Here is a 15797-nt window from a genome sequence, read left to right on the forward strand (position 1 = left end):
CGAAGACCTCGCAAATGGAGAAGAGGGTACACCCAGGCACAGTTTAGGGAAACTAAGGTACCTCACGCTCCCCACAGTGACCTCAGCTCTGCAGTCACGGTTTCGGAGCTTGCTGGAAACTTGCGGACCTGGGTAAAGAAGGGCGAGGAGCTGGGGGCGGGGCCTGAGCAGAGGGGCGGGGCCGAGCGGGTGCACGTCCTTCCGTTTGGTTCCCACCATAACTTGTCTGGGTTTAGAAGTACTTGAGGGTCTTCTGTGTCTTGTGTTGCACCATTGATTCCTCCCTAGTTTAGATAACTGTCACAGGACAGTTTTTACTTTAAAACTTAAAATTCTGTGGGATCATTATGCTGTAAAGTAAGGTTTATTCTTAACAGGAGTCCTGCTGATGAGGCTGAAGGGATTCTGAGGTCTGGGAACTGAAACCTAGGGTGATGGCGGGGCTGGGGGTTAATACAGGGTGGTGGTTGGACCCAGAAACCCAGATATTCCTGCAATTAGAATTAATTTAAACAGTTTAAGTAAGCAACTGGATTTGTGTCGGGATGACAAGCTAGAATGTGAAACACACAACTCTTACAACCTGCTGCTTCCTACTAACACCTGTAAGGAGAAAAGTATCTTGACATCCCAGTTCTTCAAGGATCAAGCTCATTAGACACTACAGTGCCCCAGCGACTGCTGCTGCTGCTGCTGCTAAGTCGCGTCAGTCGTGTCAGACTCTGTGCGACCCCACAGACGGCAGCCTACAAGGCTCCTCCGTCCCTGGGATTCTGCAGGCAGGAACACTGGAGTGGGTTGCCATTTCCTTCTCCAATGCATGAAAGTGAAAAGTGAAAGTGAAGTCGTTCAGTCGTGTCCGACTCTTGGAGACCCCATGGACTTCAGCCTACCAGGCTCCTCCCCATGGGATTTGCCAGGCAAGAGTACTGGAGTGGGTCGCCACTACGAATTCAGGATGGAGAGAAACAGGCACCAGTCTGTGCTTTGGAGATACTACCTTGGTCCATCAGTAAGCGCCTCATGGACCCATCCACCTCCTCAGCAAGTCCAGATAACTTTGAGTCCCACTCAGTGTGTTTGAACTAAGTCCGTTAATACACTGCCAAGTAAAATTCAGGGTCGTCAACCAGTAACTGGGAGATCTGAAAACTAGGAGATAAAGTGAAATTATCACTCAGTTGTGTCTGACATTTTGTGACCCCACCAGGCTCCTCTCAGGGCTACAGTCCATGGGGTCACAAAGAGTCTGGACACGACTGACCCAGCACAGCCAAAAATAAACAAATGAATCATCCCCACTTTAAACAGACCTTAAGTTAAAAAGACAATTTACAGGCTGGTAGAAAACTACACTGATACCGCATTAGTAACTGCTTGGAGCAATAGCTAGGCCACATTTGGGTCAATTAATCCAGCTGGAGATTGGCAAAGGGTCTTGGTGATTTTTTTTTTTTTTGACATGCCATGCAGCTTCCAAGGTGTGCAATTTGAGTAAGGCACCGACCACACATATCATATTTACATATTTATATTTTCATGCTGTATGAACTCTCTGATTGACTATAAGGACTAATATCTGACTAAAGACTTTGCCACACTCAGGACATTTGTAAGGTTACTCTCCATTATGAATTATTTGATGAACTGAAAAGTAGGTCCTGTACCTGAAGGCTGTGCCACACAAATTACATTTATATGGTTTCTCTCTTGTATGTATTGCTTGATGGTAAATAAAGGTTGAACATGCGGTATAAGCTTTGCCACACTCATCACATTTGTATGGTTTCTCTCCAGTATGAGTTCTGTGATGAACTGCAAAGGAAGCCCTGTACCTGAAGGCTTTGCCACATAAATTACATTTATATGGATTCTCTCCTGTGTGAACTGCTTGATGTTTAGTAAAGTCTGGATGTGCACTAAAAGTTCTGCCACACTCATCACATTTTTTTATACTTATTTATTTTACTTTACAACATTGTATTGGTTTTGCCATACACTGACTTGAATCCGCCATGGGTGTACATGTGTTCCCCATCCTGAACCCACCTCCCAACTACCCCCCCCACCATCCCATCCTGTATCATGCATCAAACCTGGACTGGCGATTTGTTTCACATGTGATAATTTACGTTTCAATGCCTTTCTCCCGTATCATTCCACCCTTGCCCTCTCCCACAGAGTCCAAAAGACTGTTCAATACATCTGTGTCTCTCTTGCTTGTACTCTGACTGAAGGCTTTGCCACACTCATTACATTTGTAAGGTTTCTCTCCAGTATGAATTCTCCAATGACTCCTAAGGTATGAATTTCGACTAAAGCACTGGCCACATACATCACACTGATATGGTTTCTCTCCAGTATGAATTCTCCAATGGAGTGTAAAATAAGACCTGAAACTGAAGGCTTTGCCACATAAATTACATATATATGGTTTCTCTCCTTTATGAATTGCTTGATGTTTACTTAAGTCTGAATGAGCACTAAAAGCTTTTCCGCATGCATCACATTTATATGGTTTCTCTCCAGTATGAATTTTACGATGAATCCCAAGGTGTGCATTTCGAGTAAAGCACCGGCCACATATATCACATTTATATGGTTTCTCTCCAGTATGAATTCTCCTATGAACTATAAGTATTCCGTTTTGACTAAAGGCTTTTCCACATATATCACATTTATATGGTTTCTCTCCAGTATGAATTCTCCTATGAACTGTAAGTCTTGTGTTTTTACTAAAGGCTTTTCCACATATATCACATTTATATGGTTTCTCTCCTGTATGAACAGCTTGATGTTTAGTTAAGTCTGAATGTGCACTAAAAGCTTTGCCACACTCATTACACATGTAAGGTTTGTGTCCAGTATGAATTCCCCAGTGAACTGTAAAATAAGACCTGTGACTGAAGGCTTTGCCACATAAATTACATTTATATGGTTTCTCTCCTGTATGAACTGCTTGATGGTCAGTAAAGGCTGAATGTGCACTAAGAGCTTTGCTATATTCATAATATTTATATGGTTTATCTTCAGTATGAATTCTCCGATGAACTATAAGTCTTGCATTTTGACTAAAGGCCTTTCCACATACATCACATTTATATGGTTTCTCTCCTCTATGGATCCCTTGATGTCCAGTGAGTTCCGAGACCTGAACAAAGGTCATGGCACACTCAGTACATTTGTAAGGTTTTCCCCTCTGTGCTTCCTGGTCTTGTGCCAGTATGAAGGGTGCATAACAGCACTCTCACACATATTAGAAATGCTGGTGCAGAAACTAGGAGTTCTCTGAAGTTGTAAATCTGAGGTGGTACTGTTGATACTCCTCACAGCTTGAATACATTCAAATGTTTTCCCTTCAGGTTGAAGTATCTGCAGTTCATCTTGAAAGCTTGATCCATGCCTATTTTCAACAGGCTTATTTCCTGCCGCAATTCTACTGTGCCGATCACTTTCATTAGTGAGATTTTTGTTCTGGGTTATAGTTACAGACATTCCTTTGTAATTTCTTTCATCATCTCTCCCCTGACATTCAAATTCATGCAAATTCTCCTGGACCTCTCGGAGGAAAAATATCTGTGTTTTCATGACTTTCAGGTCTTCCCAACATCACTGTGTGAAATACTTCTCCTTTATCACTGCTTGCTTTTGTCGGTAATTTCTGGCTTATATGTGTATGAGACATACCTATAAGATATAAAGAACCATAGGTATCCTATTAATTATAATTCATAAATAAATTCTTTCATGTTGAACACACGATCTTACACCAAAAGTAACACCCATCCTAAATGGAATTATGAATCTTCCCAGTGATGATTTTCAAAATAAAAGAAACACTAAAGGAATAGTGTTTAATAAAGAAAGAGTAATCGCGCTTCCCTGATAGCTCAGTGGTAAAGAATCCGCCTGCCAATGCAGAAAACATGGATTCAATCCCTGACCTGGGAAGATCCTACATGCTGTGGAGTAACTAAGCCCATGAGCTACAACTATTAAGCCTATGCTTGGGAGCCTGGGAGCCACAACTATTGAGCCCATATGCTACAACTACACAAGCCGTCATAACCTAGAGCCTGTGTTCCAAAATAAGAGAAGACAAGGCAATGAGAGGCTCACACACCACAACTATAGAGTAGCACCTGCTCTATACAAATAGAGAAAAGCTCCTGTAGCAACAAAGATGCAGCACAGCCAAATAAATAAATAAAATTTTAAAAAATTACAAAAAAGTGATCACCTGTAATTCAAATGAATTGGCTCTAATTGGTAGTAAACATACTACTGTCTCATAATTGAGGAGAAAAAAAATACATTATACACAATATACACATACATAATTACATGCTAAAGAACAGACAGGGCTTTGCAGGAGGCTGAGTGATAAATAATCCTCCTGCCACTACAGGAGATGCAAAAGACTAGAGTTCAATCCTTGGATCTGAATGATCCTCTGGAGACAGAAATGACAACCCACTCCAGTATTCTTGCCTGAAAGAAATTCCATGGACAGAGAAGCCTGGCAGGCCACAGTCCATGGGGTCACAAAGAATCAGACACCTCTGTAAGACTGAGTATGCATGCAAAGAATAGACAACATATTGTAATGGTAAATAACCCAAAAGAAACTAAATAATGAATAATGTAAAAACTAAAGAGTAGTTTCTTAAAGAGATGGGAATACCCAACTTACCTGTCTCCTGAGAAACCTGTATGCAGGACAAGAAGCTAAAGTTAGAACCGGACTTGGAACAACTAACTGGTTCAAAACTTGGAAAGCGGTATGTCAAGGCTGTATATTGTCACCCTGCTTATTTAACTTATATGCAGAGTACATCATGCAAAATGCCGGGATGGATTAAACAGAAGCTGGAATCAAGAATGCCAGGAGAAGTATCAACAATCTCAGATATGCACATGAATCCACATTAATGGCAGAGAGCAAAGAGGAATTAAACAGCCTCTTGATGGGGTGAAAGAGGACAGTAAAAAGAAGCTGGCTTAAAACTCAACATTCAAAACACTAAGACCATGGCATCTGGTCCTATCACTTGATTGTAAATAGATGGGGGGAAAAAAAAACAGTGCCAGATTTTATTTTCTTGGGCTCGAAAATCACCATGGATGGTGACTGCAGCCATGAAATTAAAAGATGCTTACTCCTTGGAAGAAAAGCTATGACATACCCAGAGTGTCTCACAAATCCTGCTCACAGCACCAATTAATGTTTTGCCAAAAGTTTTCACTTTCGACTGAGGGTCAAAGGATTCGTTAATAAGATAAGCCACGTGTTCTACACATATGAAAGAAGTGAAAGTGAAGGTGTTCACTCGTGTCTGACTCTTATCGACCGCACGGACTCTAGCTCACCAGGCTCAACTGGCCATGAGGTTTTCAAGGCAAGAATACTGGAGTAGGTTGCCATTTCCTTCTACAGGGGATCTTACCAACCCAGGAATCGAATATGGGTCTCCAGCATTGCATGCAGACTCTTTACCATCTGAGAAACCAGGGAATTCCCATACAAATAAATAATACATAATACAAATAGAGAGTTATCTAGTTGACTTTCAACATACTAACATTAAAAGAAAAGATAAATAGAAACAGCAGAAGATACATCATCAAATTGGCTTCCGACCAACATCCAGACTCAAACAGTGCTGGGAAGTCCCAGGACACAGCACATCTGGAGTCTCAACTGGGAAAAGGTCCCAGGCAGTGTGTCCACTCTGTGGGTGAGACTTCGAAGATTGCAGTTTGGGGTTCCTGCTTATAATCCCAGGACACAAACTGACATCATCATCAATCTGTGAGCAAACAGCAGCTCTGGTTTCATCTTAATGTTGTTTGTTTCATCTTATAAAACTTGGATGCTGCTAAGCCTGGGGCTTGGTTGGCCAGAGCCCCTCCGATGACTGAATAACTCAAGGTTTGTCCCCTAACTTATTTATGGTGCCACAGGCCTTGCACTCACAGCAGGCAGTAAGGGCACTCACAGTCAGGGTGTGTCCAGGCAGGTTAGAAGGAAGGTCAGAGGAATGTACTGCTTTGTCTTGAAGCCTAAACAAGACTACTTAATTTCCTTAACATCCTGGTGACTCTATGGTAAAGAATCTGCCTGCAAATAGAGGAGGCATGGGTTCGATCCTTCACAAGTTTGAGATCAGTTTCATAAACACTCAAGCTCTGGAAAAACTCCTTGTGTATCACACAGTGGGCAGGTCACCAGACGGAAAGACAAGTTTAAATTCCTGATGCCAATCACAAAGCCTTACATGTGAGAGTCAACAAGGCTTTGATCTCAGTAAGAAAAACAGGGGCTCCCAAGAGACACAGAAGGAACATGCAGAGATACCCCAAAGTATATCACTACTTCAGAGGGAAGTGATCCTCACCCACAAACAGCAGGTTACTGAAGTTCTCCACCATCACGTCCTTGTACAAGGTCCTCTGGGCAGGGTCCAGGCATTCCCACTCCTCAGGAGTGAAATCTATGAACACATCTTTGAAGGTCACCTGTGCCTGAAATGAAAACACATTTCACCAACGGCCTCTGAGGAGGGTTCCGGCTTTTGCTGCTGCTGCTAAGTCGCTTCAGCCGTGTCTGACTCTGTGCAACCCCATAGCCAGACTCCCACCAGGCTCCCCCGTCCCTGGGATTCTTCAGGCAAGAACAATGGAGTGGGTTGCCATTTCCTTCTCCAATGCATGAAAGTGAAAAGTGAAAGTGAAGTCACTTAGTCGTGTCCAACTCTTAGCGACCTCATGGACTGCAGCCTACCAGGGTCCTCTGTCCATGGGATTTTCCAGGCAAGAGTACTGGAGTGGGGTGCCATTGCCTTCTCCAGAGGAGGGTTCTTAGATTCACTCAAAATAAGAAGTGAGAGGAGTAAGGCTCAATTCAGTTGAAGTAATATTCTGATAGATATATGCAAATCTATTTGGAACAAACTGTTGGTCTCTATTTTAATTTCCTGTTTTTTCCTAAGATTATGACATCCTGCCATCAACATGAATCTGTCACTTGTGTAGACAATACATGAAAAACATACAAAAAAAATTCAATCAACGGGTTGTCTATGCAGAAGTGTTACACTCTACACTGAGTGACATTCACTATCTAGATGAGTTACAGCAAAACTGGTGTCTTCAGAGACGACAAAGTCCACAGTGACTTTAAAAGAACCCACACATCATGATGGCGATGACATCATCACACTGACTTCAGCACGTCCTACACACTAAGCATTACTCTAAAGACTTCACACAGATGAACTTGTCATCAACATAACAGCACATTAAAGATCTGTGTCCGTCTTACTGGGGAGAAAATTTTCACTTTAAGAAACTGCTCTGATCAAATATTTAAGCAATGAGGCAACAGCATCTGAGTTCAGGTGGTTGGGAGTGAAAACTAAACCTAAGGAATCGAAGAGTTAACTAACAGAGCATAAAGACCATCCACAGAGTTCCCCAAGAATATGTGAAACAAATTCAAGGAAACTGAAATACAATGGAACAGCATAAATGGTCACTATGCAGAGTCACACCCTTTCCCCGCCAACCCACACAATGTAAATATCATTCATATGATGAGGCAGAAAAAGCTTAAGGCCATGGAATACACTTAAAATACAGTTGCAACTGCTACAAAGCATAAAACATATTTATGAGATAATGTTTTCTGATAAAATCATGGAGTTACATATCCATGCACTCATGCATGCATGTATAAACAAGCAATCGATTTAAACAAGAGTTGCCTTTTTTTCTTTTGCTCAATCAAAATTTATTCAGCGTCAACTCTGTGCCTCAAATTGAGCATACAGCAGTGAACGTGATGGAGCTTACAATCAAGCAACCAGTCAGCCAATTACATCCATAATTTTAGCATTACTGTGTAGTAAGTGCTCTGAAACAGGCCTGGTGCTAAGAGAAGATTTAACAGAATGTCTTGACCTACATTGATAAATCAGACAAGGTCTCTGTGAGGAAGAAACACTTAGGATTGGCAAGGTGGGAAATGGAAGAGTGTTGCAAGGACAAAGGACAGCCTGAGTGCCGGCTCTGAGGCAGGAAGATATTTACTAAACAGAAAGCCAGTCAGTGTGACTGGGACACAGGGAACAAAGAGGGGTGATACCAGGTAGAGGCTGCTTTCTACAAGGTCTTTGGATTTAGGACTTTATTCTAAAAGCTACCGAAAGTCACTGAAGAATCTGTAGGAGGAAAGTTAGACATTTAGATTTGTTTTTCAGAGCTCAATCTGCTGTGTGTGGAAGTTGTTCTTTACCTGCTTACTCATGCCAGACTCTGCAACCCTGCTGACTGTAACCCAACAGGCTCCTCTGCCCATGGGATTCTTTAGGCAAGAATACTGGAGTGGGTGGCCAATCCCTTCTCTAAAGAGTTGCCCTTTGACTCATTCTGGGATGATACTCACATTTTCATTTTATTCATGCATATTTTGGCATCTTTGGGACATTAAAAATGAATTAACTGTACTTCAGTAACTTTGTGTTAGTCACTCAATCATGTCTGACTCTTTGCGACCCCATGGACTGCAGCCTGCCAGCTCCTCTCTCCATGGAATTCTCCAGGCAAGAATACTGGAGTGGGTTCCCATTCTCTTCTTTCATTTTACTTCTTCATTCAGTAACTTTGTCAACATTCTATTTCTTTTTCAAAGCTTACTTATTTTGCTTATGTTGGGTCTTCATTGTTGTGAGTGGGCTTTCTCTAGTTGCAGCTGCAGTGCCGGGGCTTCTCACTGCAGTGGCTTCTCTTGTTTTGGAGCACAGGCTCTAGAGAGTGCGGGCTTCTGTAGTTATGGCTCCCGGGCTCTAGAGCACAGGCTCAGTAGTTGTGGCCCATGGGCTTAGTTGCTCTGAGACATCTTCCTGGACCTGGAATGGAACCCGTGCACCCTACAATGTGCCTACAATGGTAGCCACATTCTTAGCCACTATACCAACAGGGAAGTCCTCAATATTATCTTATTCTAGTTCAAAAAAATAAAAAGTAATACAAGCAGGAAATAATATACAGCAGATTTCTTCCAATCTCTATAAAGTACCTGTATGTAAAAATAGTATGTGGGCCTCCCTACTGATAACTTGTAAAGAATCCACTGGACAATGCAAGAGACACGGGTTGTTGCCTGGTCTGAGATCCCACATGCTGAGGGGCAACTAAGCCCGTGAACCAGAGCTCTAGAACCCAGGAGGTGAAACTACTGAAGCCGGTGCGCTCGAGACCCTGTGCTGCAAGACAAGAGAAGCCACTGCAATGAGAAGCGTGCGCACTGCAACCAGAGAGTGGCCACCAGTCGCCAAACTAGGGAAAAGACACTGAAGCAATGAAATCAGAGTACAGGAAATAAATATATTTTATAAATAATAATGTGATTTTTATTCTTAATTTTAGGTACGTACTTATTAACAAACTCCAAAATTCATTATTTTATTCCATTAAGAAAATACTGAATCATGATTAGTAAAGTTGGGAAATTCCCTCATGGTCCAGTGGTTAAGATTCCACACTTCCACTGCAGGGTTTCAGGTTCAGTCTCTACTCAGGGAACTAAGACCCTGCAAGCTGCATTGTGCAGCCAAAAAATAAAGAAAAAAATAAATTAGTAAACCTGATTTCATACTTTAGATGGTGTAATGGAACACTGCCTAGCACTGACATCTCTTTCTGAACTTTCCTTTCCATCCCCAAACACTTAAGTTTTCAAGGAGGTCCTCATTTAGTTTTAAATGTACTATAAAAAGTCAGAACTAATTTCCCCTAATTGGCCTCTTTTGCAGATTGTACCACATACTGTACATGTTAATACCTGACTCTAGGTGCAGCTTCCTTACCCTGGTTGACAGAGCAGACAGTGCATCCAGATGGGCCCTAAACAGCTGCCCAACAGCACCGAGACTCCGTCTCCAACCCGTGGGTGTGAAGCCCTGCCCAGGATGGTGCCTAGGGGAGCCTCCTCACAAGGGCCAGGAACCAGATCATCGGGGGGACGGGATCTAAGTGGAGACAACAGGCCTTGACGGAAGGCCCCGGGTGAGTGTGCATGTACAGGAGTCAGACAGGACACTCCAGAGTCAGACACGATTAGGGAGTCCAGAGAAGGACATTTCAGGAAGGCAGCGTGAGAATCCACTGAGAATATGACCTTACCTGAGAAAAAGCCATGCTTGACTCCTGTTCTTTCCTCTTCTTGGCTTCTTCCTCAGGCAAAACGAGTCTTCAGAGGTCTATAATGAAAGTTGAAAACATGCTGTTTAATGCTTAGAGTCAACACAATCCTTCCTGTGTCCCCCCCCACCCCCACCCCCACACACAGGGAAGCCCTCACCATGAGGATCAGACAGTCCTCTGTGCCCACTGTCTCAGGAGGGACTCAGGACAGGCAACTCCCACACAGAGACCAACACGGGACTTTCCCACACATTTCCGCCGGGTGGGGGGGGGGTGCGGGGGAGAGAGACCGGGGGTGTGCAGCATAGTCTGGCAATGCTTTATTTTTTACCGTAGCTTTTATACCCTAAGTTAGTACACTTCTAAGGGGAAGTTAGTTTAACATTACATCAGCTTGTCCTTCAGGAAACCAGGGTGTTTTCTGCATACTTCTTTGTTTATGTGCAAAGCTGTTTTCCCTAATCTATTCTTTATTGAACACAAAGGTCAGTCTAAAAGGTTTACCACACAAAGACTCTGTAGCTCCAGTGAGGCAGCCCCTGTTTAGCATTCCTGGTTAAAATTAACAATTCTAAACTCTTATTTTTCTAAATCTTTACCTATAACCACTTTTAGAATAGTATTTTTGTGTTCTCTAATACAGCTTCCTCACCCCCGCAAGGGCTCTATGCCTATTAGGGCCTTTATGTGATCAGGTTCTTTATGCTGTTTTATGATTAGGGTATTATGAGCAGTCATGCGTATTAGCACCGAGGGCTTAAATGCATTAGTCCAACAAACTAAAATGCCAGCAAAGGAGTTTAAATTAAAACACTCCTTTCACCCTGGATAATCTCATAAAGTACCACCACCCGGGAAACTTATTGATTCAAGTTCTAAGTAAATTCTTATTTGGAAAGGGATCAGGAAAGGCCTTCTGCCTATGTCACAGAAATTAGGGAGTAGTCTGTAGAAGCAAGCATCAAAAAGACAGATATCATCTTTAAGGTGAGCGCTAAGGGCAGCTTTTCGGAATCCCTGAAAACCTGATCCGCCTTGCCTGTCAGGTTTTCTCCTCATCACCTTGTCATGGGCGGTATCTTGTGAGCTGGCCTTTTCGAAACCCCTGAAGACCTGATCCGCCTTGCTTGTCAGGTTTTCTCCCCATGACCTTGTCATGGGTAGGATCTTGTGTGTTGGCTCCAGGCAGGGGGCACCTCCGCTGACCAGGCAACCTCCTTCAGGTCACACAGCAGGCCCTGGTCCAGCCCCACTCAGAGCAGAGCGCCCTCCACTCCCCCAGGGCTTGATCTCAGTCTCAGAAGTGGAGGTTAAGAGCCCTGGTGCTCAATGCAGGATCCAGATCGGAATCATCTGCAGCTCTGTGTACATTCCTGGGGCGAGGCCCCACACAAGATCCTGAGGAGCATGTCTGATGGAGGAGAACTGACTAATGAAAGCGTTATGTGTATACATACCATACACCCTGTGACCATGTGACACATGTGTACTGTGAAATATTTATCACAAACCACTAACCAACACATCCATCACCTCCAAATTCCCATGTTCTGTGTGTGGTGACAACACTGATGACAAATTCCCAGCATGCAGTAACAGAACAGGATTAATTAACTATGGTCAGCGTGCTGCACACACCTCCCCAGGACGCACTCATTTCACAACTCAAAGTCTGTACCTTTTGACCAACATCTCCCCATCCTCCCCACCTCCCAGCCCCAGATAACCACCATCCCACTGTGTGGTACTAGTGAGGTCCACTTTTTTACATTCTACATAATGGAACCACATCTTTCCCTGTCTGTTTTAATTCACTTAGCATAATATTCTCTACATGCATCCAAGTTGTCCCAAGTGACAAAAATCTCCATCTTTATGGGTACATAATATATCATTACATATATGTATGTGGGTTTGCCTTGGTGTATGTTACCAACCAGGACTTCCCTGGGAGCTCAGAGGGTAAAGAATCTGCTGGCAATGCAGGAGACCCAGGTTTGATCCCTTGGTTGGAAAGATCCCCTGGAGATGGAAATGGCAACCCACTCCAGTATTCTTGCCTGGAGAATTCCATGGACAGAGGAGCCTGGGAGGGTACAGTCCCTGGGATCGCAAAGTCTGACATGACTGAGTGACTAACACTTACATTTCCTTGTTACCAACCTGGATCCTTGGGTTCTTTAATGAACAGAAATAGTTACAAAACCAGAGAAGAAATTCAGGGAAGGTTTTATTGGGATGCCTGCTGTATTAAAGGTGAGCAAGAATAAGAATCGGTGCCGTTGCTCTTGCCAAGAAGGGGGTTGATGTGGTCCCTTAACAGGGTGCAGGTAGGTGTGGATTGATGGTTAAGGCCGGAAGGAAGCTGAGGTGATCTGCCCTCCTCAGCACCCCCAGTGGTGCTGTGAGCAAGGATCAGGGCCGTGACCTGCCTTTGGTTTTGGAGCCTCAGAACAGCTGGTTTGTGGCCCTTTTTTCTCTTTTTGTTCAGAACTGCTGACTGCACATGAATGTGGTTAGTTTCTTTGTCTCTTACACTTTCTTTGTGGTCTGTTGCCCCAGGAGACGTTCGTCCAGGTGTAACAATGCAGTAAAAGGTCCCAGGACCCAGGCTGTCTCATACACTCATGGTTTCATTATCCACTCAGCCGACAACAGACATTCAAGTTGTTTCTACAACAAATGGCTGTTGTGAATCATGCAGTATTGGTTACAACAGTGCAGGTAACTTCCTCATAACACTGGTTCTGCACAGGACTTCCCTGGTGGTCCAGTGGTTAAGAACCAGCCAAGCTCTGGGGGGGGATGTGGGTTCAGTCCCTGGTTGGGGAACTAAGATCCCACAAGCAGCAGAGCAACTAAGCCCAAGTACCACAACCAGGGAATCCGTGCACCAAAATCAAAGATCCTGCAGGACTCAGGTGAAGCCAAATACATAAACATTTTTAAAAATTTCTGAGTGAGATTGCGAGACCCTGTGCATGTTGGGGAAACTCCGTACAATTTTCCAGGTAACATTTATATTCCAATCGACCGTTCACAACTGTTATCTGTATTGTACCCACACGTGGCACACACACGTGATCTGTAAAGACAAAGAGAACAGGAGAGGAATCTACTGCACGGGCAGCAACAAGTAGCAGCTGCGTCATGTCCAGAAGAAGCCTCTGTACTATAGGCTGCTGTGGAGCTGACGACCCTCGGATTCTAGGAACGATCCTTCCCGAAATCATGTGATTTTAAGGGCCCTCCCTGACGAAACTCTTCTGCCATCAAAGCCGAGGGCCAATTATTTCCCTTCAAGGCTGAAAGAAACTTCCAAACCTGAATCTGGGCCAACACACTCCCCAGAAACCCAGTAACAATCCACCCACTCTGCTATGCAATCCCCAGAGGGTTCGAAGCCTTAACAGCTCCTGTGTTAATGATGGAATAATACACATGAAGACGCCCAAACACCAACCAGATTCAAGACATCTTCTTATCAGTCACAGTGACCCCAGCAGCCCCCAAACTGTCATCTCCAAACTCTAATAATACAAGACAGATGTGTAGGCTGGTGCACATTCCCCAGTGCAACTTCAACATCTTCCAAGGAAACACTCCAAGTTCTCTTTTTTTAACCTTCCACCTGAAACCTTCTTCAGTAGCAACTGAAAATAACAGAAAAACTAAAGGTAACCCATGAACTTGTCTCCAGCATTTTATCAACAGTTATTCTGTGCGTTGCAGACTGATTCTCGCCCTCCCTAAAGACCACAAAAAATCCACTGTGTGGAGGGGGTGCTGTGGGGCACCTCCTGGATTCACCCCCCTTCTCTGCGACCAGTGTGCCCATCCTCCTGCACCCAGACCTCCCTGTGGGCTCAGCTCAGGCTTTGCTTCTTACACACTGCAGGAAAACATTCTTCTTCCCAATCCCACGTCCTTTCTTCCTCCATAGGTGTGATCACGTTTCCCGATTAACCCAGGCACGCAAACCTCTGTTACAGCATCCGTGTCCAGGGAAACTGAGCTAAGACACTGGCATGCCCACCATTCCACAAGCTGACAATTAACATAAGCCCACATGGAGGTCCTCCAGCCAGATCTGAGACCGCCCTTGTCAACAGTTTCACACACCCCGTGATCACACAAGCATGCCTGTCTCTTATACACACATACACACCCCGTGATCACACAAGCATGCCTGTCTCTTATACACATGGATCACTGGGTTTATCCAGAGATCCACTCTTGCTCCCACAACCCTCCTGGAGACCCTGACAAGCTCCCCTTCACTTCTTCCCATTTCCTACCTCTTCTCTGGGCAGAGCTGAATAAGAGGCTAAAGAGTAGTGACCATGGGCATGGGCATTGCAATAGAGTTGCCGCAAGCTGCAAATCCAAGGGCACTCGGCACTCAGTATGGAGACTAAGAAGCTGGCCCTCCTGGGTAAACCTGTCAGAGACTGGGGACACTACAAAATTTTAAAGGTCTTTGAGATTTGGTTGGATTGAGCTCAGTGAAGAGGTCACAAAGATAGAGAGACCCCAATCTCAGTGAACCCTGTTCTCCCCACTGAGAGCTAACTGGAAGATACCCCAGCTCTTTAAGAAGGGGGGACACCTTCATATCTCTTTAGATTCCAAACCTTCTGGCCACAGTAACCACACCTTCTAACCACAGTAAACTCAGCATTCCCTGCTCTGAGCAGATAAAAGGCTGGAAGGCAGAGCTACTGTCCAAGATGGCAACTGATTCCTGGGTGGACAGAGGTTAGAAGACCTGGGGGCTGCAATGAGCAGTGACACAGCGGACTAAAACATGGGGACACCTCAAGACACTAGATCTATCAGGCTCATTAGGACTCCCCACATCTTTTTGCTTTTGAGTAATGAAGTGTCTACATGGGGTAAGGATCAATTAGACCTGAAATGTCCAGAACAGATACAGGAACCATCATCACCTACCCTGTCCCCTCTGTCTCCCCTGAGAGTTCTTCAGCCCAACCCACAGTTCCAGTCCTCACCCCAAGTAAGATACCCATCTCACTGCAAGGAAAAGGAACTTGCTTCATTGAAGCATCATTCAATGAAGGGAAAAAAGGAAAGACTCCAAATAATCAAAGGACAAGGGCATTTCTGATGAGGGTGATTAACATAGAGGCAGTAAACCTGATTAACACGACACAGAATATGGGAAGGAGATGGGGAGACCTCACTGGCCAAGACCTGAAGGAACAGAAAGAGCAAGAGCCATGGTGATTTAATGACTAAAGGTAGAAGTAGAAACTAAGATCCGAGACAGAGGTTTTGGTGTCTATGAACAAGGATCAAGTGAATGTGACCAGGACAGACTGACCAGGAGAACGGGGTTGGTTCCCAGGATGAGGCTGGAGACACTGGCAGAGACCTGAGGACACGGGAAAGCCAGCGGAGGTGGGAGGCGTCCCTGCACATTGACCCTTATTCATAGAAGACGGCTGTTGATAATCTATCTCACTTTAAGCATTGACCTTTATTCATAAACGACGGCTCATGATTGTCTCTCAGACTCTCAGCCTATGTTCCTGCCTCCGTTACTGTTCTTCTTTTTCATTTTGCAAAAC

At 44.3% G+C, this 15797-nt stretch overlaps 1 protein-coding gene across 7 annotated transcripts in view; it reads right to left on the bottom strand.

The window, feature by feature from the left end:
- Positions 1-2076: 2076 nt before the first annotated feature.
- The window catches only part of LOC122690008 (zinc finger protein 665-like), a 43717-nt gene continuing 29996 nt past the window's right edge, over positions 2077-15797 (bottom strand). For all 7 annotated transcript variants that reach the window (XM_043896962.1, XM_043896916.1, XM_043896953.1 and 4 more), the window contains 3 exons: positions 10186-10262; positions 6399-6525; positions 2077-3687 (listed from right to left, as the gene is read on the bottom strand). In XM_043896962.1, coding sequence (XP_043752897.1) covers positions 2129-3166 — 1038 coding nt within the window. In that variant the 5' untranslated portion in view covers positions 3167-3687; positions 6399-6525; positions 10186-10262 and the 3' untranslated portion in view covers positions 2077-2128. The remainder of the gene's footprint in view (positions 3688-6398; positions 6526-10185; positions 10263-15797) is intronic.

This window comes from Cervus elaphus, chromosome 4, assembly GCF_910594005.1.
Source record: "Cervus elaphus chromosome 4, mCerEla1.1, whole genome shotgun sequence".
Classification (NCBI taxonomy): Eukaryota; Metazoa; Chordata; class Mammalia; order Artiodactyla; family Cervidae; genus Cervus; species Cervus elaphus.